Here is a 25270-nt window from a genome sequence, read left to right on the forward strand (position 1 = left end):
CAGGGTGGTCCGCGACTCAGTCCCGCGGGTGGCCTGAGTAGGACGCCCTGAGAGACATTGCCAATGTCCATGCCTTGTGTTGCCTATGTGGATGATCTTGTCAAGGATGCAGTCGCATCAGCCATTTGTCTTCGTGTCATGGATGCCGTCGCATCAACCCAAGTCTTCGTGCCATGTGATGCCGTCGCATCAAACCAAGTCTTCGTGCCATGTGATGCCGTCGCATCAATCTTCATGTCTACGTCTCAAGGTCCGTCTGCCCTCAACCTCAGGCCAGGCCTGCTGCTCCATGCTGCTCGCAGCAAGTCCGAAAGGGCCCGGAATGGTCAGAGGACCATTCACCTTCCATCATCCTTGGATGTTGGCCATGGGAGCTTGCCGGCCTGGCCGAGGGCACGATTGTTCAGCCACGCGGAGCCACCGTCAACCCTTGGCTCGGTTCCGAAGGTCGGGGTCGGGCTGAGGCCCATGGGCACACTAAACCACCCGAACACAACAGCCCCTAACCTCTTTAGCCTTCTCTCATAGGGGAGCTGTTCCATCCACTTTATCATTTTGGTTGCCCTTTCTGTATCTTTTCAAGTTCAACTATATATTTCTGAGATGCAGCGACCAGAACTGCACATAGTACGCTGGAAACAGTGAGGGGGGAGGGAAGGGTCATAAGATTGGTCTTTGGAACTGGAGGTGGTATATAATTTTTTTTTAAATAAATAACAAGAGACCTAGGGATGGGGATAGAAAGGTTTTCAATGAACTGGGAGAAAAGCAGTAAAGGAGTACAAGAAAACCAGAGGGGGGAAGGTGTGTGTGAAATAAAGCCAGACATGGTGACTGAGAAGGGAGATGAAACAGCGAGAAATGGTGTCAGAGTTGGGATGAAGCAGAAATGGCAAGGAAGGTGTGTGTAAAATGTTAGTGTGGCAGAAGAATGGGGGACAGAGCTGCAGGTAGTGACAAAGAACCAGAGGTGATGAAGGTGACAGAGAACCAAACGTGGTGAAGGAAGAGGAAGAGAAACACACACAATAGGGAGAGGTGGGATTGTGAGCATCAGAAGGGGTGATGTTGGAGTGTATTAGAATCACAGAAGGTACTGGGGGAGAGAGAAAGATAAAAGGTGGCGACAGAACAAGAGAGGGAGGGGGCTTTGGACAGCACGAGGGAAAGGGAGGGGTCTTGGAGATACTGGTGCTGGGCAGAGAGTAGGGATGAAGCATGTGTGAGAGGGCAGAGGGGAGACAGAGGAGGTAGAGGGCAAAATGAAAGAGAGCTTCAGCAGGATACTGGTGCTGAGTGAGGTGAAGGTGTAAAGTAGCAGAAGAGATGGGGTGGAATGTGCTCTGTTGTGGCCACTGAGCATCCATTTTTTGTGATTTATGGGGGGGATTTGCTGTCACTGACAAGAAAGATGGAGGGGAAAAGGTGAGAAGCTTGATAGAGAGACTGTTGGGGACAGAGTGGAAGGACAGAGAGAGTGGTCAAAACAGGGTGAGGGAACACAGCAAGAAAGATACTGGTGGGAGGACTGAGAAAGATTAGTAGAGGCAGGATGGGACTGAGATAATGTGTGTGATGGGGTATCTGGGGTCAGGGTGGGAGGACAGAGAGGGAGATAATTGTGGGAACAGGTTGGAGGAATACAAGGAACTGGAAGGGAAGGGGGAAGGATTGAGAGAGAGAAAGAGAAACTTGGGACAGAGTGGATGATTGAGAGAGACTGGTAAGGGTCAGGGTGGGAGATTTAAGAGAGGGAAAAACTGGTAGGAGGACAGAGAGATTGGGGGATTAAGAGAGAGAATGGTGGGAGGCAGGGTAGGGGACTTGAGAGAAAAAGACTGGTGGGAGGATTGAAAAACACTGGGAACAGGGCGGGTTGAGAGAGGCTGGTGGGGACAGGGTGCAGAATTCAGAAGCTAATGCGAATAAAGAGGAGGGACAATGTGTAATGGGGCAGGATGGGATTGAGAGCGAGTTTGAAGGATGGGAGGACTGAGATGGGTTAGAACAGGGTGAAGGAACTGATAGAGAGAAGAAGACCTCAGTGGGGACTGGATGGGGTTATTGATAGAGAAATACTGGTGGAGATGAGGGGGGGTAAGTTTGTAACCACCTCTCACCCTCCCTCCACAATCTTCCCTCGCCCTCCACCCCCTGCTCTTCAAGTGCTGAAACCACTCCACCCTCAATCTCTTGAAAATGTGAGGCTCTTTGCTACTGTGCAATTTAGTTACTTGGTTCTTGGTTAACAAAAGGTTGACCTCCCCTGCTATATAGGGTTATGGCAGGGCTCTTGTTTTCTATCTTTGTCTGCTGATAAGAGACAAAACTCATAGATCTGAAATAGGGAAGTTAAATACAAGAAACTTGTGCATTAATAAAAGAGCTGTGATATAAAAATATTATGCTGATATATTGTTCTCATACTAAAATATGACAGATTCACATTTTGCTATCCATTGAGTCCAAAGAAGTAACACAATTTCAAAGATGAATGATATAAATGGAAAAGTAACAGTAAAACTACAAAAATGGTTGCATCCATTTGTTAATTAAGCTTTGTAGTTAGTTGAAATTCAAAATTAAGTCTTTCAAAAGTACTGAAGGGCTGTCAAGTGACTGTTTCTGCAAGGATTGTGTGTCAATCTTAGACTTCTAAACTCATGACCCAGTGCACTGTGGCCTTTGTAGTCCTCCTCCTTCCACTTGACATGAGCTCTCCCAGCAGGGGTGGAAAATTGCATTGTGGACATTTTATCCAGCGATAAGTGCAATTTTGTATAGCCCCCATTTATCAACAGGGGAGTGCAATAATCATCGAGACTCTTATATGAGCATTTCATAAGAAGTGACCTATGATTATAAAACCCCAGCGCTCCTACAGGCTTACCCATATAAGCTATCGGCAGCAAAGGTACTGTATGACGGTCACTCTTCATATACAATAAGAGCCTAGGTATATAGCGGAATATTTATTGGTTTTTGTTTTGATACATAGTTTTCCTGCTACTTTTTGGGATAATATTATTTTACACTTAAAATCAAGAGCACATGTGCACGCAGCCAGGCTATTTTATAACATGCTCACAAGTTATAAAATGGTCGTGTATTTGGGCCCCAGCCGACACACACGTGCCAATGTGTGCCTGCACGCTGCTTTGAAAGTTACCATCCTTGGCAGCAGTCAAAAATGTATAGGTACCTGGGATATATTTTCTCCTCTTTTTCACTCCCTGTTAGCTATTTTGAATCACCTGAAGAAAAGAAGGTACATTACTTCTTTCATTTCAGGATCCACTGAAACCTCAAACAGCAAGCCTAGGAGAAGATAGGAGAATGTTGAGGGTCTTGCTAAACAAGGGACCGCAGACAAAGAAAGCTTGGGGGTCTTGCTGGAATGAGGGGGAGAGAACTGGGGCAGGGATGCTTTCTCTGACTGCCCCCTCCTCCAGAAGTGAAGCCTGGGTGGGTGGGAGGGGGCAGACAAAGAGAAAGCTGGGGGTCTCTAAAGGAGGGATGGGGAAGACAGAAAAACTAGGGGGGGTTCTTGCTCAGGTGAGGGGAGAAAACAGGGAAAAGCAGTGAGAGAACACAGGGTGAGGAAGGGGTGAGGGCAGAGAATGAGCGAAAGATTTTCTAGATTGATGGGGGGGAGAGAAGAAGAGGGAGGATAGCAAGCAAACTAGTGGTTTGATCTGAGGGGAAGGCGACATCATGAGAAGGGATCTAGCCATAAGAGAGAGATAGCTAGGGAGCGCTGTTGAGCCTGTAGGAGAGCGAGAGTAATCTGGAAGGCCCAGGCCTTATAAAGGAGAGACTTGATCAAGCATTTGAAGGGTTCTAGCCATAAGGAAGAGAGCTACGTTGTTTTTCTGAGCCTGGAGGAAAGCAAGACCAATTATGGAAGGCCCAAGTCTAATGATGGGAAACTTCACCAAAAAAAAAAATCAAAAAAAAATCTGCATATTAGAGCAGTAACATTTCTGTATTGCATTATAAATTAATTACTACTCAAAGACAGTGAATATATTTTGTTACCTGAACAAAAAGTCTGCAGAATTTTAAAATAAGTGCAGATTTTGTTATTTTTTGCACAGAATTTCCTCAGGAGAAATGTAAATGAAAAAAAGAGCTTTGATCTAGAGAATGTTACCCATTACAGACCTATTTCAAATTTAACTTTTAGGTCCAAAATACTGGAGAGAATGGTGCTCCAGCAATTCCAAAATTTTTCTTAGAGGAAGTCCATGTATTTCATGTTGACCACAGCATATAACCTGTTCTTCATGCTGAGGTCAACGACTTCTAGATTAAGACTGATGTGGGAAAAGATGACTTATTAGTATTATTACATATGAGCGCAGCATCTGATATGGTAAATCCCTCCTTTTAACAAAGCTCCATGATCTAGGTCTGGGTGGTACAATTTTAAATTAGCTCCAATTTTATTCATCTGAACAGACTTTAAGATCACCTGGAATTAAAATGTTTCCAAAACTCATGTACTATCATGTAGAGTACCTCAGAGTTCCAAGTTGGCACCTACACTTTTTAATGTTTTTCTTGCTCCACTAGCAACACTCATCCACATCCTATGGTATTAGTTGTTTTATGATTTTTGATATAGCAAAATTGCTTACCTTGTAATAGGTGTTATCCCAGGACAAGCAGGATGCTTGTCCTCACATATGGGTGACGTCACTGACGGAGCCCTATTGCGGGAAAACTTTCCGTCAAAGTTTCTAGAAACTTTTGACTGGCACTCTGAGCCCACTGAGCATGCCCTGCATGCCATGATATTCTCTGCCACAGGGGTCTCTCTTCAGTCTCGTATGTAGCAATAAGCTTTAGCAAAAATAAAATAATAAAAGGTATCAGACCCAACTCCGCGGGTGGGTTTCGTGAGGACTACATCCTGCTGTCCTGGGATAACACCTATTACAAGGTAAGCAATTTTGCTTTATCCCAGGACAAGCAGGATGCTAGTCCTCACATATGGGTTAATAGCAAGCTAGAGGCAGAGTCATTTTGTAGTGAAGCAACAGTGAAGTATTGTTGGTGAAAATGAGGCAGCCGTAGATCACAGCAGGTTGGATGTAGAAGGAGTTGGGATTAAACTGGAAACAAGTTCTTTAAAACAGATTGTCCATATGCTGAATCTTGTCATCCTTGTATGTCCAAACAGTAATGAGCTGCAAAGGTGTGAAGAGAACTCCATGTTGCTGCTTTACATATGTCAGGAATCGGCACTGAACGATAGTGTGCTACCGAGGTTGACATCGCTCTTACTGAATGCGCCTTTACTCGTCCTTGGAGAGGAAGGCCTGCTTTCTCATAGCAAAACTGTATGCAATCTGCTAACCAATTGGATAGAGTATGTTTACCCACTGCTTTACCCGGTTTGTTTGGATCATAAGATACAAAAAGTTTAGTGGATTTTCTGTGAACTGCTGTGCGGTCTAAGTAAAATGCTAGCGCATGCTTACAGTCCAAGGTATGTAAGGCCCTTTCACCTTGGTGAGAGTGAGGTCTTGGGAAGAATATGGGTAAAACTATAGATTGGTTCAAGTGGAATTCCGAAACAACCTTGGTAAGGAATTTTGGATGTGTACGGAGAACCACTCTGTCATGTAGGAATTTTGTATAGGGTGAGTACGTGACAAGTGCTTGAAACTCACTAATTCTTCTAGCTGATGTAATGCTATGAGGAAGATAGTTTTCAATGTGAGAAATTTTACATCACAAGAATTCATGGGCTCGAAAGGAGAACGCATGAGCCTTGTTAAGACAGATTCAGGTCCCATTCTGTGACTGATGGCCGAATTGGTGGCTTGAGTTGAGTTAAACCTCTCATAAACCTGCTGACGAGAGGTTGTGTGGATATTGGTGCATCTCCAATCTTGTTATGGTAAGCTGAGATAGCACTTAAATGGACTCTGACAGATGATGTCTGAAGACCAGAATCTGAAAGATGCCCTAAGTAATCTAGTAGAGAAGTTGTGGGGCAGGAGAAAGGATCAATACTCTTTTGCCTGCACCACAACATGAATCTTTTCCACTTTGAAGAATAGTTCTTTCGTGTGGAAGGTTTACGTGAAGCTATAAGCACTTGAGATATATTGGTTGAAAGATTGAGTGGTTGTAAGATCAAGCTTTCAACATCCATGCTGTCAGGGATAGGGATTGAAGGTTGGGATTGAACCTGAGTTATGAGATTGGGAGCTACACCCAGGCACATTGGATCCCTGACTGAGAGGTCTAGAAGTGTGGGAAACCATACTTGTCGAGGCCAATACGGGGCTATGAGTATCTTGGACCCTTTGTCCTGTTGTAGCTTCACTAGAGTTTTGGTTATGAGTGGTATTGGAGGATACACATATAGAAGGCCTGAGTTCCAAGGGCGAGCAAAGGCATCCTTGGCTGGTTGGTTCTTCTGTTTGTGTAGAGAACACAATTTGTCCATTTTGTGATTCAGATGTGATGCAAAGAGGTCTATTGTTGGTTGTCCCCAACATTGAAAGATCCTGGTCGCTATTGAGGGATCCAGGGACTATGCGTGTGGTTGGAATTGACGACTGAGTCGATCCGCCAGTACATTGTGAATGCCTGCCAGATAAGTGGCCCGAAGAAACATTGAGCATGTAAGGGCCCAAGCCCAAATCTGTGCAGCTTCTTGACAATGGAGATACGAGCTCGTACCTACCTGCTTGTTGATGTACCACATGGCTACTGTGTTGTCCGTTTGGATCAGAACAGTTTTGTGTGAAAGTCAGTCCTTGAACACATGAAACGCATAACGTATAGCTCGAAGCTCCAGGAAATTGATTTGAAATGTTGCTTCGAGTTTTGTCCAAGTCCCCTGGGTTTGGAGATTGTTTATGTGAGCTCCCCAACCCAAGATGGATGCATCTGTAGTTAAAGTGATCTGTGTGGTTGGTTGCTGGAAGGGTAGGATCTTGCGCAAATTGTCCTTGTTCACCCACCATTGTAGAGATGAACGTAGTTGGTGGGTTACTTGAATTGAAGAGGACAGTGGTTGAATGGCTTGGATCCATTGTGATCGTAATGTCCGTTGGGATACTCTCATGGCGAGCCTTGCCATAGGAGTGACATGAACTGTGGAGGCCATGTGGCCTAGTAAGGTTAGAAACTGATGAGCTGTTGCTTGTTTCTTTGAACGTAGCAAGTTTGCCAAAAGAGAAAGTGTGGTCGCTCGATCCTCTGGTAGAAAAGCTCTGGAGAGTATGGTGTTCAATTCTGCTCCTATGAATTGAAGCAGGTGAGATGGAGTGAGATGGGACTTTTGATAATTGATGAGAAAGCCCATGGAGTGAAGTAGAGTAATTGTTTGATAGAAGTCAGAGCTCCTTGTTGAGATTGACTTCTGATGAGCCAGTCGTCTACATAGGGAAAGACATGGACACTTTCTTTGTGTAAGTGTGCTGCTATTACTGCCAGACATTTGGTGAATACTCTGGGGGCAGAGGCAAGTCCGAATGGTAGTACTCTGTACTGGAAATGTTGATGACCCACCATGAAGCGCAGATACTTGCGATGAGGGAATATTGGTATGTGAGCGAAAGCGTCTTGAAGATCCAGAGAACAAAGCCAATCTCCTGTTTGAAGAAGTGGAAGCATGGTGCCTAGAGAAACCATCCTGAACTTTTCTTTCTTTAGAAATTTGTTGAGATTTCTGAGGTCTAGGATGGGACATAGGCCTCTGGTTTTCTTTGGAATGAGGAAATAATGGGAATAGAATCCTCTGCCCTGTTGAGTCCAGGGCACTGGCTCTACAGCCCTGGCTTTCAAAAGGGTGGATAATTCTACTTGCAAATGGATTATGTTATTTTCGCTGAGAGAAATAGGTCTCGAAGGAGAATCTGTTGGTATTGAGAGGAAATTGAGTTTGTAGCCTCGAGATACTATTGCAAGTACCCATTGGTCTGTTATTGGAATCCAACTGTTGTAAAACCAGGATACTCTACCTCCTACTGGAAGTTCTGGCTGAGGATTGGAGAGGTAGCTGTGTTCTCTGGAGGTAGTTTCAAAAGCCAGCAGCAGGTCCTGTCTGTGGTGTAGGTTGAGGCCTAGTCACCCTAGGTTGTCTGGGTTGAGACCTTTGTTGTGTTCTAGAAGGCCTGGTCCTAGATGTAGGAGGGTAGTACCGCCTTTGTCTATAAAAAGGTCTTCTAGTTTCTTTCCGTTGAGGCCTACGCCCAGAGTGCGTAGGGGGGGATCTTATGGAATGGAGGAAAGCTGTCTCAGGGTTTCAGTATGTTCTTTTAATTGAGTAACCGCATCCTGGACTTTGGATCCAAAAAGGTTATCTTCCAAGCATGGCAGATCTACTAATTTGTCTTGGACCTCAGGCCTGAGGTCAGAAGCTTTAAGCCATGCCCATCTTCTGGCACTGATTCCCGAGGCAGCCACCCTGGAGGCTGACTCAAACCAGTCATAGGCTGCACGTACCTCATGTTTACCCGCTTCCAGTCCTTTCTGGATGATGGCTTGGGCTGCCTCTTGCTATTGAGATGGAAGAGATGGAATAAACTCTTGCATTTGTTTCCACAAATCTCTGATATTGGGTCATGTAAAGTTGGTATGAAGAGATTCTCAAATTCAACTTGGCCCCTTGGTAGACCTTTCGGCCCAGGGAATCAAAAAACCTGTGGTCTTTACCTGGGGGATTTGAAGAATGTGGTCTAATTCATTTGGATTTTTTCTGTGCAGACTTCACTACCGATTGGTGAGGGAGCTGTGATTTTTGATAGCCAGGAGCAGACTGCACTAGATATGTACTGTCCATTCGTTTATTGACAGCTGGCACTGAGCAGGGATGTTCTCAAATATGATGTTGCAGTTCTAGGAGAACATCATGCACTGGTATAGCTACCACTTGCTTTGGAGGGTCTACAAATTGAAATACCTCCAAGGTTTGCTGTCTGGTATCCTGCTCTGTGACTAATTTGAATGGAATGGTGTCAGCCATTTCCTGGACAAAAGTTGTGAAGGAAAAATCTTCTGGAGGAGATTTCTTCCGTGGATCTGGTGGAGATGGATCCGACAAAGTCTTCAGATGAAGTATCTGATTGTGTGTCATTCCAAGTATCATATTCTTGAATTTGTGGAGAAGTTGTTGAAGTTTTAGGAGGTGGAGGAATTCCTGAAGGCCCTGGTAATGCATCTTCCATAAGTGAGTCCTCCATATGCTCTTCCTGTGGATTAGAGGGAAGAGAATCTATGAGGATCCTGATATTTTTTCATTAGGATCTGATATAATGCTGACTCTGTGTGTCCTGGATCCCCAGGAGGGAGTGGCACCGATGGTGGCGGCTTCGGGACCAAAGATGGAGCTGTTGTCTTTGGTGGTTGCTTCGAAGGCACCGTAGTTATTATGGATTTAGTCCCTGGCATCGGTGCCATTGTGAACATAGGCATCGGTGCCGGCATAGAGTCATTGGTATCGGCACAGGTTTGAGACCCGGCATCGGTGCTGTCGCCGGAATAGGTGCTTGTTCCTTCAAGGCCTGTATCACCGCTTGTCTGATAAAAATCGACAATTCTTGCGATACAGCTGGGGTAGATGGAGTAGCTGTATGCGGTGGCGGTGTGGGTGTTGACAATACCTCCACCGATGTCTGTACAGGATAGATCGATGATGTAGGCCTTGACGGTGGTAGCGGAGATTCCTGGTCCTTTTGCCGTTTTGCGGTCAGTTCTCCTGGGGAGGGAGTTAACGCTGACGTCGGTGTGTGTCGATGTCTGTGCCTATGTTTGGGCCTATGTTAGACTACCGATCTTATCGATGTCGAAGTCGATGGCGATACTTGATCTCCGGATCCCTCTAGATGTTTTTTCAGCAAAACTTTTTTGGAAACTCCTGCTGGGAACAATTTCGAAGGAGAAGGAAGAAGCTGGAGGCGCCATTTAGCCAAAGGCCCTTTGCCCTTACTATGTCACAGGGGCTACCGCTGCCATTGGTCGGCCCCAGTGACATAGTAAGGGCAAAGGGCCGTCAGCACCATTTCGATTACTGGCAGCCGATGGCCCAAGCCCAGGAGATCGCTCCCAGACCCCTCCTGGACCCCCCGCTGGACCACCAGGGACTTTTGGCAGGTCTTGGGGGGGGTCAGAGTAAATTAATTTGGCAGGTCTTGGAGAGGGGTCAGGAGGGTGGGGGGTTGTTAATTAATTTAAAGGTTTGGGGTTTGTTTTTTTTGGGGGGGGGGTCCCAGAGAAAGAAATGTTTTCTGATCTGGGGAGTGGACCGAAATGGCCCTCCCCAGACCCGAAAACAAAATGGGGAGGAAAAAAAAAAAAGTTATGCACTCCCCTAATTTGCTCCATAAGACGCACAGACGCCCGGGGACAGAGCCGCTTTAGCACAAATTTTTTTTAATTTTCCCCCTCTGAATCCTAGGTGTGTCTTATGGTCAGGTGTGTCTTATGGAGCGAAAAATACGGTAAGTACCCTTTCTAGCACTGGAAGCATAAACAGAGTACAGGTTACACTTCCAGCACAGCTTTGACGTTGCCAGGAGCAGGTTAAGTTCGGACCCCACTCCCAATAGGGCTTTTACAGGTTCAAGGGGATGGGGGGAGGGTCCAGGAGATGGGGGTGTGGCCAGGTTATCAAGATGGTGGAATTCTTACAAATCTCGGGGGGGGGGGGGGGAGGTCCACAGCAGGAAAGGTAAATTTGATACAGAGGAGTTGAGGTGGGGTGGGGATTGCAAAGATGTATGGCCTCTTTGTAATTTGATGATGGAGGTGGGAGGAAATCAGGCCACAGGGTCCTGTACTTCCTTTTTTTTTTTTTTTTTTTTTATACTGTCCTGACACCACTTACCTGGATATCTTTTGAAGATATTCAGATGAGCAGCAAGTTATCTGGACACACAAGGCCAGATAACTTTAGACATGCTCTGTGAATTTTGACACAATTACTCGTTATGCCTTATGTAATTTTGAGTTTTCTATCTCCCTCGTTTCTTCCTATTCCCCCCTCCCTCTCCATCCCAATTCTCGACCCCTCCCCCCTCCCCCCCTTACCTAGCCCTCTATCATTGTTCATTGTAATTTCCGCCTTTAGGTTACTTGTAAACTGACATGATGTGTCCTACGAATGCCGGTATATAAAAGCTCATAAATAAACAGACCTCCTTGGCTAAATTATAGCCACTAAATTTAGCCACTTATCCAGCTAAACTATAGTCAGCTGTTAAGTAGTCATCCAGCTTTAATTTAGCCGGATAAGTGGCTGAATATGCCACATTTGCCATTTAGATGGATAACTTGTGAATTATCCATCTAAATGTTTTTTTTAATATTGACCTCTGAGTGGCTACTAATTGGGCCATCTTAGTAAATGAATCCACCACCATCAGAATTGTTGTCTTCTTTTGTGAAAGTGGTAGATTGGTAATAAAGTCCATTGATACCATTCCCATGTTCTTGAGGGTACTGGTTATGGCAAGAGTAGTCCATGAGGAAAGTGGTGTGGCACCTTAGGCTGGGCGTATACATCATATACTCTAAGAACATGCCATACTGGGTCAGACCAAGGGTCCATCAAGCCCAGCACCCTCTTTCCAACAGTGGCCAATCCAGGCCATAAGAACCTGGCAAGTACCCAAAAATTAAGTCTGTTCCATGTTACTGTTGCTAGTAATAGCAGTGGCTATTTTCTAAGTCAACTTAAATAATAGTAGGTAATGGACTTCTCTCTCCAAGAACTTATCCAATCCTTTTTTAAACACAGCTACACTAACTGCTCTAACCACATCCTCTGGCAACAAATTCCAGAGTTTAATTGTGCGTTGAGTAAAAAAGAACTTTCTCTGATTGGTTTTAAATGTGCAACATGCTGACTTCATGGAGTGCCCCCTAGTCTTTCTATTATCCGAAAGAGTAAATAACCGATTCACATCTACCCGTTCTAGACCTCTCATGATTTTAAACACCTCTATCATATCCCCCCTCAACCATCTCTTCTCCAAGCTGAAAAGTCCTAACCTCTTTAGTCTTTCCTCACAAGGGAGCTATTCCATTCCGTTTATCATTTTGGTCACCCTTCTCTGTACCTTCTCCATCGCAACTATATATTTTTTGAGATGCGGCGACCAGAACTGAACACAGTATTCAAGGTGCGGTCCCACCATGGAGCAATACAGAAGCATTATGACATTTTCCATTTTATTCACCATTCCCTTTCTAATAATTCCCAACATTCTATTTGCTTTTTTGACTGCCGCAGCACACAACCAACGATGTCACTGTGTTATCCACTATGACGCCTAGATCTCTTTCTTGGGTGGTAGCTCCTAATATGGAACCTAACATTGTGTAACTATAGCATGGATTATTTTTCCCTATGTGCATCACCTTGCACTTATCCATATGGGTCAGACCAAGGGTCCATCAAGCTCAGTATCCTGTTTCCAACAGTGGCCAATCCAGGCCATAAGAACCTGGGCAAGTACCCAAAAACTAAGTCTATTCCTTGTTACTGTTGCTAGTAATAGCTGTGGCTATTTTCTAAGTCAACTTAATTAATAGCAGGTAATGGACTTCGCCAAGAACTTATCCAACCCTTTTTTAAACACAGCTATACTAACTGCACTATTTTCCAGTCTCACAAGTTCTTCCTGCAATTTATCACAATCTGCTTCTGATTTAACTACTCTGAACAATTTTGTATCATCTGCAAATTTGATTACCTCACTTGTTGTATTTCTTTCCAGATCATTTATAAATATATTGAAAAGTATGGGTCCCAATACAGATCCCTGAGGCACCCCACTGCCCACTCCCTTCCACTGAGAAAATTGTCCATTTAATCCTACTCTGTTTCCTGTCTTTTAGTCAGTTTGCAATCCACGAAAGGACATTGCCATCTATCCCATGACTTTTTACTTTTCCTAGAAGCCTCTCATGAGGAACTTTGTCAAACGCCTTCTGAAAATCCAAGTACACTACATCTACCAGTTCACCCTTATCTACATGTTTATTAACTCCTTCAAAAAAGTGAAGCAGATTTGTGAGGCAAGACTTGCCATGGGTAAAGCCATGCTGACTTTGTTCCATTAAACCATGTCTTTCTATATTTTCTGTGATTTTGATATTTAGAACACTTTCCACTATTTTTCCTGGCACTGAAGTCAAGCTAACTGGTCTGTAGTTTCCGGGATCGCTCCCAGAGCCCTTTTTAAATATTGGGGTTACATTAGCCACCCTCCAGTCTTCAGGTACAATGGATGATTTTAATGATAGGTTACAAATTTTTACTAATAGGTCTGAAATTTCATTTTTTAGTTCCTTCAGAACCCTGGGGTGTATACTATCCGGTATAGGTGATTTACTACTCTTCAGTTTGTTAATCAGGCTTCCACCACATCTTCTAGGTTCACCGTGATTTGGTTCACTCCATCTCAATCATTACCTATGAAAACCTTCTCTGTTACGGGTACCTGCCCAACATCCTCTTCAGTAAACACCGAAGCAAAGAAATCATTTAATCTTTCCGCTATTGCCTTATCTTTTCTCTAAGTGTCCTTTTAACCCCTCGATCATCTAACAGTCCAACTGACTCCCTCACATGCTTTCTGCTTCAGATATATTTTTTTAAAGTTTTTACTGTGAGTTTTTGCCTCTACAGCCAACTTCTTTTCAAATTCTCTCTTAGCTTGTCTTATCAATGTCTTACATTTAACTTGCCAATGCTTATGCATTATCCTATTTTCTTCTGTTGTATCCTTCTTCCAATTTTTGAATGAAGATCTTTTGCCTAAAATAGCTTTTCACCGCACCATTTAACCATGCCAGTAATCATTTTGTCTTCATTCCACCTTTCTTAATGTCTCAGCTCTATCCTAACCACAACAGTTCATGGACAACTAGTTCTGTAGTTTTGAGGTAACCAGGATGACCTGCCAATGGCAGCTTCGAAGAACTTCCAAATGTGACATACTTTCTGGTATATAAAACTGATCCTTTCTATAAAGGAAGGCTTCTCGCTGACTCCAAATAGAACCCTTTTCTCCTTTTTCCAATCCCTGCAGCTGGGGGCTTGTGCAAACTCATCATGCTGCACGTTCCTCTATATTACCTCCATCATATCAGATTGTCGAGTTCTGAAGGCGAAGCTCTCCAGTCAAAAGATTGTGGTGGGAGCTTTTGGTTCCAAAGATTCTTCCCCTTCCCTCCGGGGCAAAGCATCTACCTTACTGTTCATGGAAATGGTCGGTAAGTTAATATGAAATCAAACTGGGAAAAGAAGAGAAACCATCAAGCTTGCCTGGAATTCATGTTGCACTTGGTCATTAGGAATTCTAAATTCCTGTGGTCCATGAAAACCTGGATTTGGAGACAGTTCCCTTCGAGAAGGTGACACCATTCCTCAAAGACAGTTTTTATAGGCAGAAGTTCCTTGTCAGACATGATAATTCTTTTTAGCAGCTGTGAGCTTACAAGAATAGAAGGCACATGGATGAAGGTGGTTTTTAAGTCCCCACCTTTAAGATAGTATAGCCCCGATAGCACCCGTGATATATCAGTTTCCACTATAAATAGTTTTGTGGGTCTGGAATGGAGCCGTCAAAGGCCTTCTTCAGTTGATCAAATCCTGGGTGCTGTTGTGGGTCCACTTGAATGAAGTCTCCTTCTTAAGAACCTCCATTGGAGGAGTTAATTTGGAAAAGCCCACGATAAAAAATACTGTTAAAAGTTTGCGAACCCCAGAAGGCATTGGATTTCCTAAGACAGTAACTTTTAAACAGATGTGCAGGTGCACGCGTGCATGTTAGTCAGCCCGCACCCAGAGATGCGACCATTTTATTACAGATGTGCGTATATGCACACGTTATAGATTGACAGTGTGCACAATTTTAAGTGGACGTGCCCCGTCTGTGTGTGTAAATGCCACGTCTACCATGTATGTGGGGGGATTTTTGTTTAATTTATTTATAGAATTTTCAAATTTAACACAAGAATATTTCTTGTTTTGTATTACATAGAAAACTGATACGTGGGGGGGATTTTATCTTTATCTGGATTTATAAATCGCCTAAAACAGTACTCCAGGTAATGTACAAATAGAACAGACAAACAATGTAAATAAACCACAAGAACAGATAAATTCAAATCATGAAGTTCACAGTAGTACCAAAGCAATCAGGAGCATGAATAAAGATAGCAATTATTCAAAGTCCCAAAAAGGCTAGTAATATGCTTGTTTAAATAACCACGTGCACTGACACCATTGCTAGTTTTCCAGTTCATTTCTTGTTCACCCTGGTAAGGGAAGGGACCTCCAAACTCCCCTAACTTAATAGCTTCTCTTCTCCAGTTAGCCTCGACCTTTAAAATCCCACTGATCTACCTAGAGTTTTTTGTTTTGTAAGTTACACATCATTCATAGCAGAAGTAAAGTTATGTGGCGTGCCAGTGCATTTTAGTATTTATGTCGAAATTTCTATTTTAAATTCAGGAATGCCCATGCCCCCCCCCTTTTTTTTTTTTTTTTTATTTCCATAGCTGTAAATACACACGTATATGAGTGGCTTTTAAAATCCACCTGGCATGAGCTGACCCAACTCATGCACATACATATTTCCCAGTTTTGGCATGCGCCAGGCTTTTAAAATTCACCTTTTAACATTTTTCTGGACAGATTATTGGACTACTGTGCTGACCTTACTGTGGTCCATTTGTATGCCTTCGGGAGAAATTATGTGTCCCAGGAATTCCACTGATCACTTACCAAATTCACATTTCTCAAGCTAGGCATGCAATTTGTTTCCTGAGATGATCCAGGACTAATAAACCAGCTGGTCATACTCTATCAATGTCATCCAGGTAGATAACTAGGCTCTGATCTAGCCTGTTAAATATTTCATTCGCCAGGTTTTGGAATGTAGCATAAGCATTTCTTAAACCAAAATTGCATCACCAGGTATTCAAAGAAGTCATAGTGTGTTTGAAATTCCACTTGTCATTCATCTCCCTCTCTAATCTGGACAAGGTTATAGGCTCTCCTCAAATTAAGTTTAGTGAATATTTGTACTGCCTGAAGTCACTCCAATAGTTCATTAATAAGAAGTAGGGGGTAGCGATTGTTAATCGTTATGGCGTTCAAGGCTAGATAGTCAATACAAGGCTGGAGAAAACTGTCCTTCTTGGGCATGAAGATGGGCGCCCCTGCTGGTGAAATTGAATGTCAAATAAAACCTTTTTGCAAATTTTCCTTTAAATATTCCCAGAGGGCCTTCAGTCCGAACTCTGATGAAATAAATCTATGGGGCAGTAATATGGTCTGTGTGTGTGTATGTGTGTGGGGGGGGGGGGGGGGGTGGTGGGGGTGGTGTCAGCTCCCTTTTTGTCAAAAAGATTTTGGTATGCTGCATACTTTTTCGGCAACTGTCTAATCCCATCCTTGAGTGCCAGACCACACAGATAGCCTGGATTCTCTTCTTCGGATCACACTTCCTGGCAACATGCAGACGAGAATATCACCTGCCGGATTTTCAGCTTGATTTGCGGCTCATGCAGCTTCAGCCATAGAAGACTGAGAATGACTGGGGAATGTGGCGCTCTGGTGAGACCAAAAACAAGAGCTTCCTGGTGTTATGTATTGTCATTAAAATATTGTTACAGGCCTTGACCATGAGGGTGAGCCATTGAATATATCTACCATAATGCTTAAACCCTTTAGTCAAATGGGGACCTGAATTTGCTGAGTAAATGTGACAGACAAAAACCAAACAGATGCTTCAGAATCAATCATGGCTAGAGCAGGAATTCTGTTATTTTCCCAGGACAGTTAGACTGGAATAGTGCTATTAAAGTGAGAGGGATAACTACCTCCCCAACCCATTCCCTATGCTGGGCAGGAAGTCCATCTTTCCCTGATGGGGACGACTTTGATTCTTAGGTCTTCTGTGGCAGGAGTTTCAAAAATGCTCTGAAAAGCCACAATAGAGGTACAGATCTTTTCAACAGTGCCTCTTTTTCTTCCTCATTGAGGTGGCATTTTATGTCATCAGTCAGCATGGGCTCTTCAGAGATTAACTGTCTGTTCATAACGGCAACCTGTCCTTTCAGGGTTTGTAACTCTTTCCCTCTCTTGGCTCCATTCTCAATTCTTATGCACAAGGTTAGCAGGGCTTCCAGGTTGGGAGTTCAGGCCAGGCCAGGCCACTGCCCTGGCGAAGCCCCAGGATCTTATTTTCTGCCAATTGAATATGATCTGGATCACTGAAGACCTGGGGGAGAGGACATTCATGAACGAGTCAACTTGGTTCAGGACTGGATCATCTCGCGCCAGAAATGGTGTTACCCATGACCAGGTTTCTTTATAAACAGGCTGATCATAAAACCCATCTTCAGTGATTCTGAGGGATGGAAATGTGGGTGTAAAACAGAACCATAACTTGCACTGATGCAAGAACCCTTGCAATTCACTCTTATTCCCATCACACATCTCTGGAAGTGGTAACAGATTCCAGAGGTGGTATGTCATAAGTGGCAATAGGCCACTAGTGGGATTCCACCTTTATCTGAAAGGCGTGAAACTGGGCCTGCAACCATTCATTGCTTCCATAAGGTCCTTTATGCAAGCATGAAGCTGCTCCAAGCTATCATGGCCCGTTCCGCTGAAGAAAGAGGAAAGGTGCAATGCCTGAGCAAAGGAATGCCTTGAGAGGCCGGGTGGTCTGGCGTTGCTGTCATCCACTTAAGGCAGCCACTATTGTTGGTAGGTTGAGCTCTTGGGTGCAGGTAGCTGCCAGGATTTCCATGTGAAAGCAGGAACCAAAATGGATTGAAGACCAAGACCAAAGGAGGAAGCAGAAACAGCCAAAAGACAAACCAGAACAGGAACCAGGAAAATGGCCAAGCAACAGGATAATACAGAAAGGACTCAGTATTGACCACTGCAAAAGGTGTGGCAGGCTAAAGCTCCTTAAATACAGCTGTCTATCTGAGCCCCAACTAATGCAGGTTCAATAAGGAACCTCCTAAGGCAGGTCTCCCTAACTTTGTTTCACTTGATATTTAATAGAGGATTCCATTGACTTGAACACCTGGGACTGCAGGTTCCATCCCCACTGCTCCTGATATGGTGATGAGGAAGGAAATAGTTGGAGATGTGAAAGAACATGAAGATGAAAGAAAAATATCAAAGAGAAAAATGGAGCTGCAGAAAAAGATGAGAAATTGAAGAAAGAAAAGGAAAACAGCCAAGAGAGAAGAACAGTAAAATAAGGTGAAATAAAGGGCAAAGATTTAAAAAAAATGTTGAATTTAGTTGCTGGATTATGGGTTTATTTAAAGTATTAAATTATTAAATACCGTGTATAATATTTTTAATTATTACATAGTAATTGTGAAACATTTTTTAAATAAATATGAAAGGGAGAATTTATTGAATTCTGTCGGCAAATACAAACTTGGGCTGTCTGTGATGCTGTGGCTGATAAAGTCAGTTCCTTGGCCTCAATAGTAAGGGAAAGAGCAGTTTGAAAGAGGTGTGATGAGGGAACCGAGGTAATGAAAGAGCAATAGCGGTGGAAGAGGACAGAGAAGATGAGAGATAGAAGGGAAATAGAAAAGTACTCATAGCCTGGGAAAGTGGAGTAATGGCAGGTAGAAGAGATTAGGAGAAGATGGAGGGGTCAGAGACAAAGGAGGGGGAGATGAGTTGCGGGGAGACAGAAATGGAGAAGTCAAAGGAAGGAGGATAGGAGAAACAGAAGAAGGGAAAACAGGGGTTGAGGAGAAGGAAAAGATATGCTTTTCTGCCCCTGAAGCAGAGTTTGAGAATGAATCAAACAAAAGATTTTGGAGAAGGGGGACAGACCCTTGGAGGCTAGTCCTGGGAACCCGCTCAAAATGCTGGAGGACACCTAAGCTACATGATTCAGGAAATTAGATATTACTACTGTAACTGTATGGGTTAAACAGCTTAAAAATGATATTGCAAAATAGTAGCATTCTGATCACATAATCAAAGTTAAACACTGAATGTCTAGCCAATCTTGAGCTTGGTCTCAGAGGGAGTAGAGGCTCAGAGAATGAAAGCCAGCATGCATACTAATCTAGATACTTAGATTTAACAGCTATAGTTTACTCATCTCACTGGAATTTACTGAATATTCTAACCCTCCACATTAATTACTGGTGGATAAAAAGATCACAGCAAAGCATCAGAAGGCACTGCTGCTCTAAGCTAAATGGCATTAATTAGGCTGCATCTATTTCAGCAATTTGCTAACAAAGTGCTACAAAAAATGGCTTCACCTGATGTTATCTTCTGGCTCTGGTTCACTGTCGCTGTCTTCTGCTTTCCGTTTAATTCCTCCTGCTGGAGATGGGGTGCCCTCAGAATTGAAACTGGTATTAGGAGATGATGAAGGAGTCTGGGGAGGCAATTATGCTATATCAACAGAGGGAATACCATTTTCATGACTGTAAAAAAGCTGTTTTAAGACCACAGTTTATGTTGCACAAAAATGTTTCAATATGAATAGGTAGGGTAAATATATCCAAGTACTTTCTACTTACTAGTTTTACTCAGCAACAGCTGATGTTACCATCTTCCCATTTAACTTTTTTTTTTTTTTTTTTTAAATTATTATTATTCTTGGACAGAAAGATGCATGGAAGTCTAAAGTTGCCAACCTGAAATTTTAATAAAGACATCAACATAGCTGTCTATCAGTATGCATAAAAGATTTTAAAAAGTGGTAATAAATGTTGGGACAGTGAAATGCTAAATTAGGTATTCCATCCATGATCTTCCATAGTCTATTTAAATAGAGCATGTAAGAAAATCCCCTTGTGACCAATATTCACATCAGAACCCTGGCTGTATAAGAATGGTGCACAAATAGGGTAGAATGCTATTAATTCTGAGCTCTGTATCTAACAAAAAAAGTGTTATTTTCCATTACAGAGGAAATGTACTCTAATTGATTCCACAGAATGACTGAGAACCATTTCAGTTTTCACCAGCACTCAGAAAAATGTATATTTCTGAAATCTAAAGGCAGACACTGGGCAACACAGACCACATCACAACACTGAAAACAAACTCACAGGGCTGTTAAGGTAGTAGTGAACTAGAAAATTTCAAATGTAAAGAAGCAAAGGGACAAGAGGAAAAGTGGCAGTTTATCTTTTAGTTTTAATTACTTTCAATATACTAAGTTCTTCTCTTACAGTTCATGCTACCTTTTGAGCTATTTTGCTCTTTCAATCACAGTTTGATAACAGAGGTTGGTAGTCTATACTGTCCACAGCCAGGGGCTGGAGGCAGCAGGGTCCCATTGGTGCCCTACAGGCCCACCCAGAATAAGCAACAGTGGTCTGTAATTGCTGGATTGATAGTAGAACCTGCATTTCTAGTCCCATAGAAAGAAGGTCGCTATGTGTCTCACATTCTGCTTTGGAACTTCAGCAAATGGCCAGTGCTTGGCCAATTCCTGAAGACTGCCAGTAAGTAGTGAAGTACAGGTGTCTGGTTTCCAATAGGTGACAATAGAAAAGACATTGACAGGCACCATGCATTTCAGGGAATCATAAGGCTTCTATTAGAGTACTTCTGTCATATCAAGGAAGAGAGCAGTGGGCTTGTTGAGATTAACAGTGAGGCAGCTTAGGTGCCAGCCTGGAAATACTAAGCGTCAGTGGCGCCTAGGCAACCATATTTTCAGATTCTCAATTATGCCAAATGAAATGCGTGTTCTCCATTCTAACTACAGAATACAGAGGCTTATCTTATATATCATCACCCACGGTTTGTCATTTTAGAAAACGTTTGGGTGGAGATATCTGGCAGTGGCATGAGCATAGTTGACAAAGTGGTGCATACTATGTGGATCATCTTTTTTAGGGAAAACTCATGGAATGAAATACTGAGTGCAGCTGCAATGATTATGCTTTGAGACAGCAATGAGGATAGCATGGTGTTGGGACCTGATCTACATCAGAAGCAGAATCGATGGTGAGGACTCTCACTTTAAGTCTCACTTTAGCTGGAAGAAGGAGAGAAGGGAGTGAAGAGCATGAGAGAAATCATTACAGGATGGAGGAGGAAGAAAGTGGGGGGACAGGCAAGGGGGGACGACCATAGTTAGCCACAGATGTTAAGTGGCTAACTCTGAATATCAAAGTTAGCTGCTTAACTTGTGCAGCTAACTCCACTTCTCCACGGAATGCCCCCTACTTATTTGACTAAATTCTAGCTGGGTAACTAGCTGCCTGGCTAGAAATTAGCTGGATAAGGGCTAAATAGTAGCTGGATAAGACATTTAGTCTGATAACTATTATTTTATCCATCTAAATTGCTTTTGAATATGGACCTCTATTTTAATAGGTTATTACATGGTATTTATAATTGCTGCTTATTCACTGTTTTTGTATTTTGATCAACAATTTATTTTGAATCTTATTATTCAGGACCTAGTTGAATGGGCCTTGACTTGCAGAGGTGGAGGCATGCCTGCCTCTACGTAGGCCGCCTTGATAACTTCTTTGATCCAGCGGGCTATGGTTGCCCATGAGGCCGCTTCCCCTTGTTTCTTCCCGCTGTGAAGGACGAAGAGGTGGTCCGTCTTTCATATGGATTCCGAGCTTTCCAGATATCGGAGTAGGAGTCTGCCGATGTTAAGATGGCGAAGGCGGCGAGATTGTTCAGAGTCCTTATGCTCGTCTGGCGACGGCAGAGAGATGGTTTGGGTTTAGATGGAAGTGAGAAACCACTTTTGGGAGGAAGGAGGGTACCATACGTAGCTGTATGGATCCCGGTGTGAACCTGAGGAAGGGTTCTCGACAGGACAGTGCTTGAAGCTCGGATATGCGACAGGCCAAGCAGACTGCCACTAGGAATGCAGTCTTCAGTGTTAGTAGTTGAAGGGACAGACTGCGGGTGGGTCTGAAGGAGGCTCCTGCTAGGAAGTCTAGGACTGGATTGAGATTCCACAAAGGTACCGGCCACTTCAGGGGTGATCGGATCTGCTTGACCCCTTTCAGGAAGCGGGAGACGTCTGGACGAGAGGTTAGGCTGCCGCCGCCCACCTTGGATCTGTAAAAGGCCAACGCGGCCACCTGCACCTTGATGGAGTTGAGAGACAACCCCTTCTGTAATCCGTTCTGCAGGAATTCCAGAATCGTGGAAATTTTGACTGTCCGCGGGAGGATGTTGCGGTCTTCATACCAGGCTTCGAATATTCTCCATATTCGTATGTAGGTTAAAGATGTGGAAAACTTGGGTGCTCGGAGTAGAGTGTCAATCACCGCCCCCGAGTATCTGCTCTTCTTCAGGCATGTCCTCTCAATGGCCAGACCGTAAGAGAGAATAGAGTTGGGTCTTCGTGGAGGATCGGGCCCTTGTTGGAGCAGATCCCTTTGAGGAGGTAGAGGAAGAGGGCTCCCTGTCAGTAGTCTTCGCATGTCTATATACCACGGCCTTCTTGGCAAGTCTGGGGCCACTAGAAGTACTGGGCCCCTGTGGTGTTCTATCTTGTGGATGATTCCGCCCAGTAGCGGCCACGGTGGGAAGGCGTATAGCAGGATTTCCTGTAGCCAGGTCTGGACAAAAGCATAGATCCCTTGGGATTGTGGTTCCTGTCTGCAACTGAAGAAGTTGGGAACTTGGGCATTGGACCGGGTTGCCAGAAAGTCCATGGCTGGTGTTCCCCAGCAGTTTACTATCAACTGGAAGGCTGTGTTCGACAGCCTCCATTCGCCTGGGTCTAGACTTTCACTGCTGAGGTAATCTGCAGTGACGCTGTCTTTTCCTGCGATGTGGGCGGCTGAGATCTCTTGTAGGTTTGATTCCGCCCACGCCATTAGGGGGTCTATTTCCAGGGACACCTGTTGGCTCCTGGTTCCTCCCTGGCGGTTGATGTAGGCCACTCTTGTGGCATTGTCCGACATGACTGACCAATTCGCCCCGGAGTCTGTGACTAAATTGAAGGCAGGCTAGTCTGACTGCCTGGGCTTCCAGTCGATTGATGTTCCATCCCAACTCTTCCTGGTCTCATTGCCCCTGGGCGGTCAGTTCCTGGCAGTGGGCTCCCCACCCTCATAGACTCGCATCCGTGGTGAGCAGGATCCATGTTGGCGGGGATAGTCTTACTCCCTTGCTCAGATGGTCTTCTTGTAGCGGCCATTGTAGCTGGGTTCGAACTTCCTCCGGGGCTGGAGGCGAACGGAGTAATTCTGGGGCATCGGATTCCATCGTGACAGTAGGGAATGCTGTAGGGATCGCATGTGAGCTCTTGCCCATGGGACCACTTCCAGTGTGGATGTCATGAGACCGAGGACTTGGAGGTAGTCCCACACCTTGGGGCAAAGACTGCTTAACAGGTTTCGCAATTGGTTCATCAGTTTTGTTCTCCTTGTAGGAGTCAAAATTACCTAGTCTCGTCTGGTGTCAAACCGGACTCTCAGGTATTCCAGAGATTGGGAGGGCTGCAGACAGCTCTTGTTTGTGTTGACCACCCACCCAAGGTTCTCCAGTAGAGTTTTGCATCTGGTGGTCGCCTGATGACTATCCTCTGGGGATTTTGCCCTGATCAGCCAATCGTCCAGATATGGGTGTACGAGGATTCCTTCTTTCCTCAGTGTCGCCGCCACTACAACCATGGTTTTGGTGAACGTTCAGGGTGCTGTGGCTAACCCAAAGGGTAGTGCCCGGAACTGGTAGTGGTGGTCCAGGATCGCGAAGCGTAGAAAACTCTGATGCTCGTGGTGGACCGGGATGTGCAGATAGGCTTCTGATAGATCCAAGGATGTGAGGAATTCTCCCGGCTGTATCGCCCTTATGACAGAGCATAGGGTTTCCATGCAGAAGTGAAGGACCTTCAGGTGATGGTTGACGGACTTGAGGTCCAGGATGGGTCGGAACGTACCCTCTTTTCTTGGGAACGATAAAATAGATGGAATAGTGCCCAGTATTTTGTTGTTGCATGGGCATCGGTGTTATGGCCTTTAAGGCGAGCAATTTGGTCAGTGTGGTTTCCACTGCCATCCTCTTGGAGAGGTCGTGGCAGAGAGATTTCACAAATTTGTCCGGAGGAATGTTGTGGAAGTCCAAATAATATCCCTCTCGAATGATGGTTAGAACCCACTTGTCCGAAGTTCTCTCGACCAATCTTTGGTAGAATAGGGCAAGTCTGCCCCCTATGGCTTCTTCCTGTGGATGGGCCTGCTGATTTTCATTGCGGGGTGCAGCTGGAGCCTGGACCAGAGCCTGCTCCCCTTTTGTTGTGCTTGTTCCGAAAGGACTGGCTCCTGCCTGCGGGGCGAGATGTTTGATATGTACTTTTGTATGGTTTGAAGCACTGTGATCCCCTGCCGTTCGGTGCGAGGGGCGCTGGCTTCTCTTGTTCTTGTCCTCCAGTAGCTGCGGTAGTGGGGATTCGCCCCATTTGTCGGCTAACTTCTCCAGTTTGCTTCCGAACAGGAGGGCTCCCTTAAAAGGCATTCTCATGAGTCTCGCTTTGGACGTCGCGTCGGCCGACCAGCTTCAGAGCCAGAGTTGTCTTTCTGGCTGCCACGACAGACGAAATGCCTCTGGCTGCGGTCCGTACTAGGTCAGAGGTCCCATCTGTGAGGAATGATACTGCTGGTTCTAGTGCTTTGACGGGCGTGGTGGCGCTCCTGGTCTTAGATAAGCAGGCTCGTGTCACCACAGCAGGCAGCGATCTGTAGTGACATAGCTGAAACGTTGAATGACTATTTGAGGATGGATTCCAGATGTCTGTCCTGGGCATCCTTGAGTGCCGCTCCTCCCTCGACTGGAATGGTAGTGCGCTTAGCGACCACGCATACCATGGCATCCACTTTGGGGAATGCCAGGAGATCTTTGGCGGCGGGGTCCAGGGGTACATGGCCGCCAGGGTCCGCCCCCCTTTGAATGTGGCCTCCAGGGACCCCATTTCCATGTCAATCAGTTGTTGGACGGCTTGCAGCAAAGGAAAATGGCGGGAGGCCTGATGGAATCCCTCGAGGAGGGGGTTCGTCTTCGGTTCCCCTGTGGCACTTGTGCCTGGGATAGCGACTCTTTCAAGTTGTGCGCCATGAGGTCTGAAAGCTCGTCTTTGGCGAAGAACCGCCTCATAGTTCGGTAAGGTTCTGTTCCTGGACGGATTTCTCCTTCCTCCAGGGAGTCTTGATCCTCGTCAGAGGTGTCCGTGTCCCCTATGTTGGGGCTTTGAGGCAGGAGCGGCACTTCTCTGGGTTTAGAGGGCCCAGGGGTGTTAGGGTC

At 44.8% G+C, this 25270-nt stretch overlaps 1 protein-coding gene across 1 annotated transcript in view; it reads right to left on the reverse strand.

Moving 5' to 3' along the window:
* Window positions 1–25270, reverse strand: part of XRN2 (5'-3' exoribonuclease 2) — a 283450-nt gene that overhangs the window by 159732 nt on the left and 98448 nt on the right. Inside the window, exon 16 of the mRNA XM_029593758.1 lies at window positions 19297–19415. Within this exon, the coding sequence (XP_029449618.1) occupies window positions 19297–19415 (119 nt within the window). The remainder of the gene's footprint in view (window positions 1–19296; window positions 19416–25270) is intronic.

The sequence above is a fragment of the Rhinatrema bivittatum genome, chromosome 3 (assembly GCF_901001135.1).
Source record: "Rhinatrema bivittatum chromosome 3, aRhiBiv1.1, whole genome shotgun sequence".
NCBI classification, from domain to species: domain Eukaryota; kingdom Metazoa; phylum Chordata; class Amphibia; order Gymnophiona; family Rhinatrematidae; genus Rhinatrema; species Rhinatrema bivittatum.